The 18,328-nt window shown below is 43.4% G+C and overlaps 2 protein-coding genes and 1 long non-coding RNA gene across 5 annotated transcripts in view; 1 reads left to right on the top strand and 2 right to left on the bottom strand.

The window, feature by feature from the left end:
* Positions 1-367: 367 nt before the first annotated feature.
* Positions 368-5,199, bottom strand: slc52a3-1 (solute carrier family 52 member 3-1; the record flags this gene model as incomplete). 2 transcript variants are annotated; one of them, XM_080533351.1, is made up of 3 exons in its annotated part: positions 368-675; positions 3,139-3,262; positions 4,160-5,199. In XM_080533351.1, 3 exons carry the CDS (start codon positions 5,197-5,199, stop codon positions 463-465), a joined length of 1,377 nt encoding a protein of 458 aa, XP_080389477.1. In that variant the 3' UTR covers positions 368-462. The 2 variants fall into 2 exon arrangements, with proteins under 2 accessions (XP_080389477.1, XP_080389478.1); XM_080533352.1 differs by lacking the exon at positions 368-675 and adding an exon at positions 858-910.
* A 4,269-nt stretch (positions 5,200-9,468) lies between these two features.
* On the top strand, positions 9,469-10,144 carry LOC308159551. Its single transcript, XR_013937482.1, has 2 exons — positions 9,469-9,968; positions 10,024-10,144. It is a non-coding gene; the product is annotated as an uncharacterized lncRNA (long non-coding RNA).
* peds1 (plasmanylethanolamine desaturase 1) overlaps positions 9,967-18,328 on the bottom strand; it is a 14,801-nt gene continuing 6,439 nt past the window's right edge. Inside the window, exons 1-4 of one of the 2 annotated variants that reach the window (XM_080533357.1) lie at positions 14,302-14,334; positions 11,930-12,078; positions 11,204-11,329; positions 9,967-10,344 (exon numbers count right to left, since the gene is read on the bottom strand). In XM_080533357.1, coding sequence (XP_080389483.1) covers positions 10,198-10,344; positions 11,204-11,329; positions 11,930-12,078; positions 14,302-14,323 — 444 coding nt within the window. In that variant the 5' untranslated portion in view covers positions 14,324-14,334 and the 3' untranslated portion in view covers positions 9,967-10,197. Of the gene's footprint in view, positions 10,345-11,203; positions 11,330-11,929; positions 12,079-14,301; positions 14,335-18,328 lie in introns of those variants that run through there. The other variant, XM_080533358.1, reaches the window with a different exon arrangement.

The raw sequence follows: 18,328 nt of genomic DNA, 5'->3' as shown, positions 1-18,328 counted from the left end.
AGTGGTTGGTTGTTCCCAAGTGGGATTCGAACTCGTGACCTTCTGATGGTCATGTCCAGCTCACTATCCACTGACTATCCCACCACCACTCCATCATAAGGGCCAGGCAGGGCATACCAATGTCCAGGATTTCCTTTTCCTGCCCATTCCTTCCCTGACCTCACACACTCGCACCATGGCTCGCAGATAAACCTATTGAAGTTGGGGCGGCTGTGGAGGTAGAGCCGGCATCTATTGATCGCAAGGTTGGCAGATCGGCGGTTCGAGCCCCGGCTGGCCACATGTCGAAGTGTCCTTGGGCAAGACACTGAACCCCAAATTGCTCCCAGTGAGCGGGCCCGGAGCCTTGCATGGTAGCTTGCCGCCATTGGTGTGAATATGTGTGTGAATGGGTGAATGAGAGGCCGTTGTAAAGCGCTTTGGAATAAGGCGCTATAGAAGTCAGTCCATTTAGGCGAGTGTTCACAACGGGCACTTGGTGTTGCAGAAGTCTCCCGCCTGAAACAGGTCGTAGATATTAACCAATGGGAACATGGTGACGGAGCCGACCAGTGAGCCCACCTGCGCCGCCGCTCCGCACCACACGAGGGCGCTGTGACTCTGGTCCCTCAGGATGACGCCCAGCATCACCTTCACGTACACCAGGGTACCAGTGAAGAAGACCCACGAGAGCACCTGAGGGTCACATGGAAGCATAGAGTTATGAACACTAGAGGGCGCACTCTCTTAAATTAATTGTGATTATTATGGGGAGTGCCGTTGTAGTCAACTTCTCTGATTTGGGAGGGTAAAATCAAATGTGGGTGCTTCACTGCCACCTGCTGGAGTGTAGCGTCAACTGAGTTTCCCTGTCTCAGGTGATTTATTGGCACCAGTAGAGTTGAAAGCCGTTTACAATCTATAGATAAACCTATTGAAGAAGACAATGCATTGATTCAGTTGGCTGACACCTTACCAATTCATAACAAGTCCCACCCTAGTTGACTACACGGCACCCCTTATGTTGCCTCCAGTGCATTGAAGACACAATAGAACAAAGATTTCAGATAGAACAGAGATTACTCATTCGAATTTGGATTTCAAACTGTCAGATTTGGAGTTGGAATTATCACAAAATATCATTTGTTTATACAGGGGAGATGTTACTGAGACTAGACGAGATCGCACAATATGTCATGGAAATAAAAGCAGAGGGAGTGGGGGGGAGGTATACATCTACAAAACAATGAATGAAAAAAGAAACAGTTACATTTTTTGATTAATAAATCTTCTAACATTCTTCTGAAATGGCCTAAGTGACCAATGACTCCTGAAGGCCAATCCCAGAGGACGGGGCAGGAATGTTAGGAATGCTAGGAATGCTAAAAGCCATTATTCTCCCAGCCATGGCGGAGGCATAGGGAACTTGACGAAACCACAAGACGTCCGTCACAGATTGTTAAACACCGACAAGCTGCATAGCACAGAAGCTGATAACACAGCTACGCAACAATTAGTCAGCTGTGACAGAGGAGTTGAACTTTTATCTGATACAGGAGAGAACAGTTCCTAGGAATTACGTTAAAAAAAACGGCATATTTCAACAGGTGGTGTACCAAGGTGGTGTATCAATCAATCAAACTTTATTTATATAGCACAAGTGATGCATTGAATGCAACTCAGAGTGCTGAACATAAAGGAATAAATAAACTACAATACAACATGAGGCAGGAGAAAAGAAAGAAAGAAAACACAATAAAACCAGGAATAAAACAAGACAGGAGATAAAAAATAGGGATAAAAGTGTTCTATTAAAGATATCCACCCTCTCTGCCAGCCTCAAGTCCTCTGGCAGGCCGTTCCAAAGTCTGGAGTCATAGTGAAGTGGCCTCGCCATGGGTCTTAGACCAGACCCCTGGAACAACCAAGAGACCAGTACCAGAGGACCTGAGGGATCTAGAGACCAGTACCAGAGGACCTGAGGGATCTAGTGACCAGTACCAGAGGACCTGAGGGATCTAGAGACCAGTACCAGAGGACCTGAGGGATCTAGAGACCAGTACCAGAGGACCTGGGGGATCTAGTGACCAGTACCAGAGGACCTGAGGGATCTAGAGACCAGTACCAGAGGACCTGAGAGATCTAGAGACCAGTACCAGAGGACCTGAGGGATCTAGAGACCAGTACCAGAGGACCTGAGGGATCTAGTGACCAGTACCAGAGGACCTGAGGGATCTAGAGACCAGTACCAGAGGACCTGAGGGATCTAGAGACCAGTACCAGAGGACCTGGGGGATCTAGTGACCAGTACCAGAGGACCTAAGAGATCTAGAGTTACACCAGTACCAGAGGACCTGAGGGATCTAGAGACCAGTACCAGAGGACCTGAGGGATCTAGTGACCAGTACCAGAGGACCTGAGGGATCTAGAGACCAGTACCAGAGGACCTGAGGGATCTAGAGACCAGTACCAGAGGACCTGGGGGATCTAGTGACCAGTACCAGAGGACCTGAGGGATCTAGAGACCAGTACCAGAGGACCTGAGAGATCTAGAGACCAGTACCAGAGGACCTGAGGGATCTAGAGACCAGTACCAGAGGACCTGAGGGATCTAGTGACCAGTACCAGAGGACCTGAGGGATCTAGAGACCAGTACCAGAGGACCTGAGGGATCTAGAGACCAGTACCAGAGGACCTGGGGGATCTAGTGACCAGTACCAGAGGACCTAAGAGATCTAGAGTTACACCAGTACCAGAGGACCTGAGGGATCTAGAGACCAGTACCAGAGGACCTGAGGGATCTAGAGACCAGTACCAGAGGACCTAAGGGATCTAGTGACCAGTACCAGAGGACCTGAGGGATCTAGAGACCAGTACCAGAGGACCTGAGGGATCTAGTGACCAGTACCAGAGGACCTGAGGGATCTAGAGACCAGTACCAGAGGACCTGAGGGATCTAGAGACCAGTACCAGAGGACCTGAGGGATCTAGTGGGTACATATCTTAAAAACCATGTCAGACATGTAGTCGGGAGCGAGACCATTTAGTGCTTTGTAAACCAATAAAAGGATCTTAAAATCAATTCTACCACTAACAGGTAGCCAGTGCAGCGGTTTTAAAGCAGGTGTAATAATGTATGCTCTCCTTCTAGTCACTCACAATGAGAGCTTCTCCCAGCGGGGAGGACTGGAGCAGTGGACATGGACTCATGGCAGCCATGGCCATGTTGTAACCTCCACAGCCAGAGCCCAGGAGGACCAACACACCCAGGAACACTAGTGACCTGGACAGAAACACAGGAACACAGGAAACTGGTTGGTAAGATAGCCCTGGTACATTTAAAGGAAAGTTACTACACATAATAATGATAATCACAGTGTTAACCACAGATGAAGGGAAGATACATATCCTTAAATGTCCTCATTATATTAGCTTAGTTCAACTGTCTTAGCCCTTCAGAACCCGTTCAAAACCTGGTTAAAACTATCATTTTGATCTCACAGATGATAAATCTTTTCCCCCATAGCACCGTCTATACATAAGATTTCCAATCTCCGCCCCACTATAGCTCTCATGTTTTATATCACTATTTGCACTTCTGGTTAGATGCTGAACTGCATTTCATTCTCTGGTACTTGTACTCTGCAATGACAATAAAGTTGAATCTAATCTAATCTAATCTAATCTAATCTAATCCTTATCAAACAAATTGCCGGGGCGATCCATTTCCTGTTGTTTGATTCCCGGATTGGCCGTTTAATCAATAACTAGGGTGTGTGTTTCTGGAAAAAAAATCATTTTATCATACAACAACAACAGAGGAGAGAGGTATTAACACTAGAACAGCCATGGTTGGGGTCATTTGACCCTGTGAGTAAAAATGTTTTATATCTTTGCACTCGATCAAATTTCAGGACCCTCCTTTCATGACTTTTCCTAGATATGTGCGTTCTACCACCCAGTATCCTTAAATTTTCAAAATCACATCAGGATAAGCTAGTATAAAGCTATTTTGCAATTTTTCTGTGTAATTTACAAGCCGGCCAACTAGTGGTCGTCACGTGTAAATAGCAGCTTTCCATTCTAAAGACTATGGTCATTTGACCCCTGAGGCAACTCTTATAATAAGTAAAGGCACAGCTGTTCTAGTGTTAAGACTACTGCATTTGTGGGTTTTTACCGTTTCGGTAGGAACATGGCAATAATACAGGCCACCGGATTGGCCATAGACGACAGGGAAGCAGAGAGGTGGTAGGCCAGTCGCCCGTAGGGCATACAGGAGTACGTCTGCACCGAGGGCAGCAGGCCATTGGTCGCCCCGTTGACCCAGACCACCGTGAGGTAGATGAAGGCCAGCTGGTACGCCGAGAGGCCCGCTTTGGCTAGCAACGGCCTGGACGGGTCCGACTCCTTGCGGTCGTGGCGTTTGGGGGGGGTCTGACCGCCGTCATCGGTCTCCGCCGCAGGGTTGTCCAGGCCGGCGCAGACGGTCGCCACGACGCCGGCGGTGTCCGTCGGGTCGACCAGCTTCTCCGTGGAGGTCAGGAGGTCGAAGGAAGACCGCGGAAGTCTGTTGAGCCCGACGAACGCGCTCAGGCTGACCGCCATCATGGCCGCCAGGAAGAAGAAGAAGACCTCGGTGGAGAAGTGTGGCGGGAGGTACTGGGTCTGCACCTGCGTGACGTTGTTCCCCCCCCCCCCGTCCGGCAGAGTGACGTTCACACACCTGGCCAGGCCCACGCCTTGCGCCAGCGCCACCAGGGCGGGCACGAAGCCGCTCAGCCCCTCGCCGATGAAGTAGGTGTTGAGGTAGCGCGCCGGCAGCCGCGTCATGAACGGTATGAAGGTGACGGACGACGTGCAGTCCACCAGGGCCAGGAAGAAGACGATGACGAAGAAGGCCGTGCTCCGCCGCGCCCCCGCCACCACCGTGGTCTCGTCCCAGAAGAAGGCCAGCAGCAGGCACGCCAGGACCCCGACGGACAGCAGGGCGTAGATGACGCCGCTCTCCCTCAGCCTCCCCGGGCACAGCTTGTGCATGAGGGTGACCAGGAGGGGGCCCAGGTTGGCCAGCTGGATGATGACGGTGAGGTAGGAGGGCAGCTCCCAGCCCTCGGGGAGGGCGTTGACGATGAGGGGGAGCTCCACCCACAGGCCGTTGACGGCCATCCAGGAGCCCAGGCCGAAGGCGCAGGCCAGCGTGTGGATGAGCAGAGACATGGCTGCTGTCGGGGCTGTGGTCTCGGCCGTGGTCAGGCGGAAAGGGGAAGTCTTGAGAAGTGTGTGTGTGTGTGTGTGTGTGTGTGTGTGTGTGTGTGTGTGAAGTGATGTGAAGATCGATGTTTCTCAGTGTTTTCTCACAACCCGTCCGTCGCAGCCCTGAGGAAAGAAGATATCGATTTCAGAAAGCCTTTGGTTAATGGAAAACGGAGAGAGGCAAGAGAGTGGAGAGGAAACAAGGAGTAAGAGCTATAGCTATGAATAAAGAACGCCGAAGAGTTGTTAAAACTCCAAAGCTAAAGTGTCAATTGAGCAGAAAAATAATGTTGTTCACGAAAGAGTTTTAGATGGGATCGGATCGGGTTTTATGTATTTTCATCCAATTGGGCAGAAATATATTAGCGTGCAAGGATCTATCAAGAGATTATAATTGTGTATAAGGTTTTCAGATGTCTATGTCTTTGTTGTTTGTGGTCTGAGCTGCTGTAACGCCTGAATTTCCCCTCAGGGATCAATAAAGTACCTTTTGTATTTTATTTCTCAGAATCAGAATTGCTTTTATTACATCTCGATGTACACAAGAGTACAATTATTTGGCTTTTGGTTCCTCAACATTGGCATTGCATTCCTCAGCATTCGGATACAAAATCACTATAATAAAAAGTAAAGTAAATAAAATAAGTAATCCTACAGTAATAAAGTAATAAAGTGGTGATACGGTGGCTTTGATGCAAAGCTGCTGAGTGCAAAGATGCTGTGCAAAGTACAATGGGATGAAATGCAATATAATACAGTACAGTAGCAAGTAGTTTACAAGTTATCCTGTATTGTGCAAGTAGCTGTAATAATATATGTTCATTTTATAGTTGTTGTTGTTGTTGTTGCATGGGGATCTTTTGTTTTCTTCCAGTACATTTCTCCAGGAGCCTGATTGCTTGGGGGTAGCTAGGCCTACCTGTTCATCTAAAAGCACTTTGAGCTGCAACGTTTGCAGGAAAACCTCTATACAAATCAAAGTTATTATATTATTATTATTATTATTATCTGTCTTGTATGATGTTGATCTTCAAGGGTTAGGTAAACAAACTACTATCTCATGAGCAGAACTAGGTCAACTTTTCCAGTAGTTCAGTGCTTTCTGATTGGCCTATTAGTGGACTATTTTACACCTGAGGCGTTACTCAATGTTGCGTGCGTCACGTCACTCACGTGTGTCCTCTAGAAGGCTAATTTAGTTAAATAGTAACAGTTTAGTATGCGATTAATCAGACAAGGTCAACTTTCTGTCACTATTTATTCTCAAACAGCTGAGATCCTTTTTCACTTCCTTTTTTTTACTTTTCACATGGTTTCTTGGAATAAACCATGGCCTATGGTCCTACTTCTCACTTCCTCTGCAACTGAATCTGAGCCAAGCATAGATTCACTGTGAAGCGATTTGGGATGTCAGACCCATTATTGTGTCACAGTGTATCAGAATCGGAATCGGAATCAGAATCGGAATCGGAATCCAGAATCGGAATCAGAATCGGAATCAGAATTATTTTTTACAGTGCATCTGGCTTGAAAAGCACAGAGGTGGAGTGAGTGTGAATAGAAATGTTTCTTTAAAACTAAAGGGAAGACAATCATATTTCATGTGATCACTTTTTTCCTCAAGTACAACGGGGAAAGAAAATCTAAATGGGATTAACTTGGTCATGCTCAGTATTAGCCTAATTAGTTTACTAATGCATTTCTTTGTGTATGTTACTTCCAACATTTCAAGCCTGCAAACTGCGACACTTTAAATAAATGTGAAAGAATACTATTGTGCAATATGACAACCCTAGTCGTCTATCTGTACAGTATAGTACAGTGGATAGTGTACATAGCCTTTATTTATGTAAACCAGCTCCTTCCCTTCTTGTGATTTTTTTTTTAAAGTTTTTTTTTTTTTTTCTTTCCTAACACCAGGGGAGCCACCCCTCCTAAATTTCGTTGTTTGGTACCTGTACTGTAGCAATGACAATAAAGTCCATTCATTCATTCCATCATTCATTCAAACAACATTTAGGAAAATACAGTAGAGTGGTTATCTATACCAGAGTATACCTCACAGGGTATGGGGCCATCAACTTTGACCTCAAAATATTGATTTGAAACAGGTAGCCACAAACACTACACAGACATCATGCCCTGACTTATTATATTACATATAGTACAGTATATATGGCATGACATCATAGAGCATGCCACACTTTTCTGGCCAGTTCATAAAAACCTGTCAGACAAAAATGTAATACTCACAGTTTTCTTGAGCCACTGGGTGCAGCTGACTTCCCTTCTTTGTCATCTAATACATACAGACCGTAGGGACAGTAACACTGGTTTCCTCTCTCCTCTCTCACACACACACATGCCCGAGGAGAGCCAGTGCCTTCTGGGTAGTTCAGAGTCCAGTCCTGCAGTCAGCTGCCTAGCCAGGTCTGTTTCCTATCTGAGCAGCTCCATACAGGAGGCCCCCCCCCCTTCCTCCACCTCTGCTGCGGCCCCTACTAACTCATTGGATACCACTAGTCTCTTATCTGACGCTATAATTATAGGAATGGTACATTCTGACAGACGGCACTGCTGCTTATATCAGTGTGAACTTTGAAGCCAAGAGGATTGCACTTCTTTGATGGATAATTCAGCCTTTGCTTTCAGTTCTCAGACAGTATTATGGCAAAACACTAAACACCTTTAATTCAAGGGCTTCTAGAAATGATCAAATAGTATCATAGATGTGTCATTGCCCAGACACAGATCTAGTCTTCGTGGTTAAGAGTCAATTGTTGCCACGGTGGAGAGGTGTATTATTAACAGTCATTCAAAACACACGGTCAAACTATTCTATGTAGTCACCTTCTTAAAATAATGTCTATTTATCTCTTAAAGCGCATCTATTTATTAACTGGTTTTTAATTGGTTCCCTTGTACTACACTAGGTACGCAGGACACTGTTGCTACTTGCACAGCACTTTATGTCTCTCGTGTCTTTTTATTGTTACTATTGTCTTGTTCTTCTCTGGCACAGTGAACAGTATCTAGTCCCATTACATTTCACTGCATGTTTTACTTTGTATTTCTGTGCATGTGACAAATAAAGCACCCTTGGCCTTGAACCCTTGTCATATTTTCAAGTTTTGCGAAAAAACAGAATAAACTGAAGCAAATCTAGAATATGTGATATTTAGGCAAAAACATACTTTTCCTCAAAAGTGACCTAAGCCGTTATTTTAAGAAGGTGACGATATTGCGATGACATAGGATCGGTCTTCAGACTCCCCCTGATGTGACGAGTCAGAGGCGGGGCCACGTAGTGATGCTTGGTAAGATCACAAGACCAGCAGATGGTGGGAGACAGACACTGACATTGTGCAAAAGTACAATGACTTGTTTCATAACCCACAGTACTGGCAGAGCCTATGGATAACCTTTAACCCAATGACAAACTTGCAAACAATCTGTCCGCAGGGCTCAAATCCTTATTAATCAAGAACCATAGAACCATAAGTGAGAATGTGAGACGCAAAATTTATCAGAGGAAGGGGGAGGAGGAAAAACAACCTTTTCATCTCAATTTACACATCTGTATACACCATACTGTACATAGCTACCGTAACTGTACATAGCCTACTGCTATCTGTCTCCTGTACTTGCCATACTGTACCTATCACTTATCACTATCATGTTTTAGATCACTATTTGCACTTCTGGTTAGATGTTAAACTGCATTTTGTTGTCTAGTACTTGTAAACTGCAATGACAATAAAGTTGAATCTAATCTAATCAAGTTGTAAAGAAGATAGTGCTAGTCAAATCTACTCTCACATAATAAATGACTTTGACATGTTGCAAATACAATTTTCAGCTTTCAAGTTGTTAACTTAGGGGGTTCTGATGAGTGTATTCTATAGGCTACTGATGAAAATTGTGTCTATTTCCACTTGATTTTGTGGATTAACCAAGTACAAAACATCCACTGCATTCTTGTGAATAAAATAATGACTGACTAAATATTTAAGTGGTGTGTAAGCTGCACTCACATGCGTATGTCATGAGGTTTGTAAATGCATTACTTTATGAGTCATCACATGCAATCAGACTGAAACATTTTCCACATATTTGTCGTGTACTACTCATATTCAACATTGCGGTAATTAGCCTATTGTATATGTTTTATAACAGAAATATGCACAAATTAGAGCTCAATTTCTGCACTGCACTGAACAACACCCACAAATACTCATCTGATGGGGTAGATTGGGTTATAAACAGATCTGTGAACTGTTGGTGGGGTTGAGGTGTCCTCTGTTACAAAAAGGCAAGACGAAGCATACACTCAATAAGATTATTTATGTTATTGTACAATCTGCATTTATAACAAATAATAATAAAAAAAGATTAGTAAGATGTACAGTATTCGAATGATCAGGTCTGGTGTGGGCCGAGAACCCTCTAGTCCAACCAGAGCTCCAGTGATGGGAGGGGGGAGGGGCCAGGGCCTGAGAATGGCGCATACAGAAGTGCTTTCATGTGTGGGCAAGTGTGTGTGTGTGTGTGTGTGTGTGTGTGTGTGTGCCTGCGCACATGCATGATCCCAACGTGTGTGTGTGTGTGTGTGTGTGTGTGCCTACGCACATGTATGTCCCTACATCTATGTGTGTGTGTGTGTGTGTGTGTGTGTGTGTGTGTGCGTGTGTGTATGTATGTATGTGTGAGTGTGTGTGTGTGTGTGTGTGTGTGTGTGGTCCCTACATCTGCGAGTGTGAGTGTGCGTGTGGTCCCTACATCTGTGAGTGTGTGAGTGTGCGTGTGTGTGTGAGTGCGTGCGTGTACAGGCAACTGAATGAAAGGAAGTGTTGGATGGGATGAAGGGGGGATGAACGCAAACAAAAGAAGGAGGGAGGGAGGGAGGTAGGGAGGGAGGGGAAAAAGGAAAAAGGAGGAGGAGGAGTAGTAGTAGCTAGGGGCTCAGTTGGTGTAGATCTGGCCCTCGGGGGGCTGGGGGAGCTTCATGTTCTCCTTGCACATCATCAGGCGCCTCAGCTCCTGCAGCACCACCCTGATGCTATAGGAGTTCTGCCACTTGGCCAGGGCAGACACCGCCCGTGTGTCAACCTGCAGCGAGAGGGGAACAAGGCAGGGCATGAGACGTTTACATCACACCTCCACCGCCTCCTGTGTCGACCTGCAGCAGCAGCAGCCTCGGAGGGAGACGAGGCAGAATCACGAATCAGAGTTCTGTTTTAGAACTCAAGAATCAGAGTTCTGTTTTATTGCCGAGTATATTCCACACAAACAGGAAATTGACTTGGTGTGGTCGGTGTGTAAGACATAAAGACACAGGCAGAAAGGTGATAAAAAAAATAAACTAACAACGATGAATGAAGGACATTGCAGGATGTAGGATGTTTACGTTACATTCACGGCATTTAGCAGACAGAGGGCCTTTATCCAAAGCAACTTAGACAAATGTATCTGTTGTAAGGAAGTGAATCATCTATCCGTCGGGCGTCGTAAGAAAAAGTAATCTAGGCTAGGGCCGGCGGCCATTGGCAGTCGTAATGCTCGAAGAAGCATTATTTGTATTTATTTATTTATTTACAGTAGAGAAACTGTACAGGAGGGTGGAGGGGATGTAGATGTATCATCTCAAAGCACACTCAGCATGTTTTGCTGAAAATATGTAGATTATAAAAAGCTTCTCTTACTTACAAGCTTAGCTCATTGACACACTAAAAAACAAGCAAACAAAAAAGAACATTCACATGGATTTCAGTGAGACCAGGGGGGTATTCCATCGACATCGCTAAAGGAAAATCCAGACTTATTTTTGACACGTCTCAAATTTCGATTTTACAAAAAATAAGCCTGGATGTTTTGATTTGATCTCGCGAGATTTATCAGAATAAGCCTGGATTTCACTTGAGCGATGTTGATATACGTTAATACCCCCCAGACAAACAGGTTTACTTACTGCGCCGTTGGAGTTGTGCACACCATTCAAGTTTATCTTGGTCACAAATCTGACAAACGGAGGCGTGTCTGGATATCTGGGCCCACATTCAATCTTCAGACTATACATCCTATTTTCATAGATTGTCTGTGAATTACATAAACATACATCATTGAAGCATCGTAGCTGTATTGTCTGACAGGATGTAGGGCTTATGTATGCAAATTTCTGAGTCAATACATTACACAAAGCGGATCGCTTTCAGGAAACGTCTAGAAAAGCAGATGAGTTACGTGTAGTAGGGCTGCAGCTATAAAGTATTCTGGTAATTGAGTATCCTGTCAATGATTCTGACGATTCATTACTTTTCAGTTAAGTAATCGGATTGAAAATAACTTGCTAAAAGCATTTATTGAGAACATAAAAACACTTATTATATATGAATAAAGCCTTAGCCTGCAGATTATAACCATTGATGTCTTAGAACCAGGATCTATCCTTCTATCCTCCAATTTAAACAAGTGAATACTTAAGGCAGAGAATTCTACACACTTTAAATGGAATAAAACAATTTGAGTCACTCTATTCATCGTTTCAGCCCTGGTTAAATGCATTGGTCAATCCCTGTAACAACCGCTTTCAACAAAAAAAGACATTACAGGACAATCTATCAGGGTTGCATAGGAATCACTGAACCATAGTTTCAGTGAGAGGGTTTTCTTTGCCTGAATGGACCAGAGCACTTACCCTAGGGGGGCCAATGATCATCCCTCTCCATCGTGTTAAAGTCATGTCCTCATCGTCCTCCAGACCCCAGCTCACTGTCCCGTCCCCCACACCTTTCTGGCCTTCCTCCAGCTCTTCAAGAAGCCGGAAATTACGAGGAACCTTAACGCCTGGTGAGGTCCCGGACAAACAAGAAGACATTAAATTCTACCTCAAAACCTACCTGTTCTCCCATGCATACAACCTCCCCTACCCCTAACCATCTCCCCTAACCATGCCACCCCCCTCCCCCCTCCTGGACATCGCTGTGTTAATTGTTCCCCGTTCGTTAACTGTGTTCTATGTGCTCATGTTATCTGTTGCTTGCTGTTTCTGTGTTTTCTGTTTTTCCCATTGTCAGCGTCTTTGAGCCCCGGAAAAGCGCTATATAAGTACAATGTGAATTATTATTATTATTATTATTACATTCTCACATTCCCGGTAAAAGTCCCAGATAGGCCTATATATCTAATGTCAATTTCACTCTATTGAGTTTTAATCCATTGTCATCATACCAGTATTAATGGTGCAGGGATCAGTGGCTGTATCAGCCTCATCAGGTTATTTAGATCGGTTCTTTAAACGGAGCCTTGTAGATCAGTCAGATGGAGGTTTACTGTTTGAAGATCCACCGTGACCAACTGACCATGTCACTGTACAAAGGTTTGTGATAATCTTGCACCTATTTAGCACAGTCGACTTTGAGACCACATAGTCTACATCTGAAGACGGACATGTCGCATGAGCCTCGTCCTCATTCACTAGCCAGCCTACAGCCAGACGTGTGCCTTTGGCCCACTGACCGATAACCTGCTTTCCCAGAATAAACCAGACTCCCAGCGCCTTTTTTTTTTTTTTACCAATTATTTCCAACAGGCTCTGGAGTGATGATGAACATCTGAGCGGTACTCTGACGCTGTTATTGTCCTCCCTGAACCTCTCATTCCCTTTAGAACCATTTTATCCACGCTTTGGACACTCCTGAATTATGAAGCAGTGATTAGAAACAGTAGGCCACATGCATTTGTGCATGCCTGTCTTGACACAACCCCGATTATTATGCTGTGAGGCTGCTGCTATTATATTGCATATTGCCAAACCACTATACATACACCAATGCTGGTGTTGGAGGAATGGTAATATGTCTCGTTCAGCATCTATCCTGGAGTCAGCTGTCTTGAAAAAAAATAACGCATGACAGACCAATGTCAACTTCTAGAGCGGCTAGTTAATGTTCTGGACTACAACAAATGGTTTTGTTTGGTCCAGTTAATTTATTTTTGTACAGTTAGCTTGTTGAAATAAAACGCTGCAGTGGGCCCTGTCTGCTATGGGCCGCTGTTGTTGTTGAGAAACTGTTGGGATTCACTTCAACGTGTAAAATGGGGCTTAAATGATCTAGTTTGGTTAATGTATAACTAATCTAGCGAGCTATATAACCCCAACCTGTCTTGTAAACTTAGACCAAATCTGTCTTATAAACTCTCTTTGTTGAAAAGTGGCTGGCTAGCGAAATCATTGGGCCTGCCTCGCCAGAAATGAGCTAGGAAGCTAACTGACATCTGGCTAACAACAACAGCTAAGCTAAATAAACGGCACTTATATGACAGGTTGGTGACATGTCAACATACGAGCTTTTACAATCCTGCAAATTCGTCTTCTGCGTCTTTTGGGGGGTAAATAAACAAGTTTGCTAATTGTTTCCCAATTCTCAACGTTGGATCATTTCAGAATCGAGAAGCTGTCTCGAGCTAAAAACACTCGTTGTTGAAAGAAAAAAAACAATGGCTGCGTTCGTAAATTCGCTCTGGAAATCTGATCGGCACTCATGGAATGCCTCTTGTCCAATCAAATGACATGGTCCCTTTACCCAGTGTGCGCTCCGGCGTCCTCAAAGCTAATCTATGAACGCACCCGATGTTGGAGGCCAGCAAGCTGCTAGCAATAAAGACAAGTTTGATGAATGACGCGGCATGATGGTGAACACTGGTTGATAAAAATGTTTATGCATTTGACAATGTACACGAGCCCCTGTGTTGGGGGATTATAACTAAAACATGAATAATCCTTTACCCTCAATACACAGAAGCAAGGGAACATGCCAAACAAAAAGCTCTTATCTCCCAGCCAGGTAACACTGGTAGCTAGCTGAGCTAACGCGTTAGCTTCCCCATCCAGAACATTTCCAGTCTATGTATACTGACTAAAACGTTGATAAAACAAGTAGTGATCTCACAATTTGTACGGTTAGTGCCGTATCTCGGAACTGTTATACACATTATACAACGACGGGCGCTCAGACTTTAAAACGAATAAGTAATGTGTTGGTTTATTTATTTATCAGAATCGTTTACCTGATCCGGCGGCGACCGCCATCTTGTCGTTAAGTATCGGGATCGCGCACGTAACCCCATGGTTGGTTGAATAGCGGGAGCGCGCTCGTAACTCCATGGTTGGTTGAATAGCGGGAGCGCGCTCGTAACTCCATGGTTGGTTGAATAGCGGGAGCGCGCTCGTAACTCCATGGTTGCTTTGAAGGAGAGATAGACGTAGCGGGAGCGCGCGCGCAACCCCAGGGTTGGTTGCATTGACGGAGAGAGAGACGGGGTGGGGTGTGCTCACATTCACATGTCTGATTACCTCAAGTGCAAATAAATGAATCACCTGTTTCATTCGCGCGGTTTAATGAATTCAAATATGATTATTTGCAGTTATATAGTATTGACAATGTTACTAGACACATTTGCCAGATAGTTCCAAGACAAGTTACTGCTATAACCGGTAACTTTTCAGTCATACGTTTAAATAACTGTCACCAATTCACACATGGGGGACAACATGTACACTTGTCATAGCTGAAAACATATTTTAATATGATTAAATGTTTGACACGTTTTTCAATCTATTACTATTTTTGTTAGATGTAATAATAACATGTTGTGTATTGTATGCATACATGTATGTATATTGGTTTGTATTTTAACTCTTGTCAGCATAATGATTTCCCTACTGGGACAATAGATTGATTGACATGGGAACAGGAAACACAACCGACTACTATATTATTGTTTATTTAGTTTCTTTATAAATATAATATGTACATTGTGGCATAATTCTTCACAATGGAAGACAACAAAAAGGCATCAAGGCATCGTTTCTGATATCTAAAATTCCATAATTCACAAACATAACCAACAACCATGTGATTCATCTTAGAAAAGAGAGATGACACTGAATTTGATGGTACATTTAAGGACAGGATCAATCAAATGATATAGGCCAAGGCCAGTAATATTGTTTGTAAGTTAAATTTACAACAAATTATTTAGGGATAAGGCCATTCATTCAAATCTTCAAGGAGCACTACACAGTTAATTCAGACAGAGCATGTCAGAAACATACCAACTACACCCACTACGACATGACTCATCTCCTCTCCCATCGCTTCTTTTAAGTGCCACTATGTAACAAGTCGTTTAACATTTAGACATACCCAACGGTACACTTTCAACAACACCATTCATATCCATGAATGCAAAAGCATTGCGTTAAGAGGGAGAGGTCATTAGAAAAACTAGTAAAATCACAAATCTCCATCTTGATGACAGCATTGTACAAACTATATAGCGCATGGCTTTATCCACCACAATATAACCCATCAATATACTTCAAATCTGCAATGGTAAACAACTGATACAGAAAATCTTGCATATTACCACATTGGAAATTAAGAATAAGAGAGTCCAACGAATTAAGTTTGCCATTGGTCAATAGAAACATGATCTAAAATTCCAAAACTGTAAATAAGTTATACTTTGACAGGTCACGAGAATCAAATTTCAGTTGGTTTTCATTTCAATTCTCATTTCCTTTAAGAAATTACTGAACAAACTATGTTACATCATTCTATTACACATACCTCGTCATAGCTGTGGCTGGTATTCAATCAATTGCACCTAGCTGCTTCTATTAGTTTCTAAACTGACAATAAAGACTGCCTTGTAATAACCATACCTAACAAGCATTTTGAATTTAGCAGTAATGGCTCTGCTGTCCTACAATTGAAAGACGTAGAGTGCAGAGTATACATAATTTAAAGTACAAAAAGGGTTGGCTTTTGAATAAAACAATTCATATCTACATCTTACCTCAGTAGTCTAAGTTTTACTCACACATAAAGTAATGTCTCTATATACTGCTGAAACATGTCTTCAATCCCATAGAAGTACAGTCAAAATACAAACATGGATCTCTTACATCTCTCTTGAACAGTTTCCATGATTAAATAATAATCATACTTTTGTTTTGTTTTTTTAAACTAAGTGCCAATTAGCAGTGTGGCGGTTCTAATAAATTGGGAAGAAAAAAATTAAACATTTTTTCTTTTCCTTTACAATTGCACAATTAACCCAAAACTGAAGTGGTCACTTAGCACATTAGATTTCACACCCCTGTACGATTTCACATGAAAACAGTAAGGAAAGCTGGTGACCAATCATATTGCTCGCATAAGCCAGCATGCTCTATGCACACATGCATTCACATAAGCCAGTGTCAGTGTCACATCTTCAAAAATAGGTAATTGTTCGCATGCCATTCGCCTATTCTGTAACATATTTATGTAAGGGAATTTAAGAACAGACGTAGCATTTTTTTTTGCCAACAAGGTTTCAAGTTATGACGTGTTTCAGGTCCTCCATCAATCGACACGGCATAGGTATCTGCTGTTCAACACAAGTACGTGTCTAGTTACTACAGCAACAACATACTTTTGCACTTATGATCTAGTATGCAAAACACTAGTAGGTACTTCATCACAGAGCACATCGGCTACAGTCAAGTAGTTCCTGGGCCGTCAAACAGCGTCGAACAGCCCTGCAGACACATTACCTATCCTGCTTGTTTGTCGTCATAGCAATAGAGCAAATATACATTGGCAATACCACTATCGGGAATGTTACGTTTTTGCCACTGCCATGCTTAACTGTCCAGTGTGTAAAAACATTGACAAATTTAAATCGACACACACAACTTGAGAATGGGTGTGTGAGTAAACCCTGTTTGGAAAAAAACATGAGAATCTCAAATAGGTTTGAGTGGAAAATAAATGTGGGAAAAAAGGCAGAAAAGATGCATCTGTGATACTTAAGGCTGCTTGAGGAAAAACTGCACATGGGACTGCTATGTCCATCCAGACACTTTTAGGTAAAAATGCAAAAAGAAAAAAAAAGATCTCAGGTAAGGTGGGAGGGACTTTCAATAGCTGTGAAAGGAAACGTGTGAGATAAGGTGAAACTAGGCAAATCGGCCATGCCCTTGGTAAATCTGTAGTACTAAAGCCTTGGTAGTACTGTACACAAAACACTGGGTCCATGCCCAGTGACAGAGGACATTTTTGCTATCGTCTTTCTATCTTGTTTGGGAGAAGATAAAACCCAACACAAAATGCCAAAAAGGCATTTTTCTTTTCTTCTTCTTCTTCTTCAAGTATTTTGGTTTAGGATATTTTGAGTTCTCTTGGGGGGAAAAAGTAAGATCTGTCTCTCATGTTCAGTCTTTGTAGTAAGCTGGGTTATGGTTTAAAAGTGTTCCGTTCTGGGAACAATGGCTTCTGTGCACCGCCACCAAGAAAGGGTTAAGTTAGACAAAGGAGGATAATGGAGGTGGATGACGACATGTCGACAGTGTATTGCAATGTAAGTGCTTTCAATCAAAACACCATTTTCAAACGTTCCAAAAAGGACAGATAACCAGATAAAAAGTGCAAGGCTTAAAGCTATGGCGTCGGAAACCAATCGGTTAGGTTTTTCTTTTTCGTCTCCTATGGATTACACTTTGAAATTAGGCAAAAAGGGGACTAGAGGACAGATCTAGCCAGCGTCTTCTGAGGTAGGGGTGCGGTCGGCCTGCGGCGTTACGTGGTCTTATGGGCCCATTTGAGGTCGTCGGACCTGGGCTTCTCCCCCGTGACACCCTGGATCAGGTCCTCCAGGTTACGCCAGAACCCCAACTTCTCCAGGGGGTAGTTCAGCCAGCCTGAGGAGACACGTTCTTGGCATTTACATTTTTGGCATTTAGAAGCAGACGCCTTATTCCAAAGCAACTTACATAACATAAACATTTGAGTGAATCATCTATCCATCAGTCATGGCAGGAAACAGTCATCTAAGATCAAGAAGGAGGATGTTTCTGTATTTATTTTTATATATGACACAGGAGAAACAGTACAGGGGGGTAGTAGATGTCTAGAGTATATGTATGTATATCAAATGCCGGTCGAGAGAGGACGCTGGCGTTGCTTGTTTTCGCCGCTTCTCCGGCCGAAATCTAGATATACTTGCAGTATACAGAGTAGATTGTCCTACAAAGACACTTAGATTT

This window comes from Nansenia antarctica (assembly GCF_963989245.1).
Source record: "Nansenia antarctica genome assembly, chromosome: 6".
In the NCBI taxonomy this organism is placed as follows: Eukaryota; Metazoa; Chordata; class Actinopteri; order Argentiniformes; family Microstomatidae; genus Nansenia; species Nansenia antarctica.
This window is presented reverse-complemented; position numbering and strand designations above follow the sequence as displayed.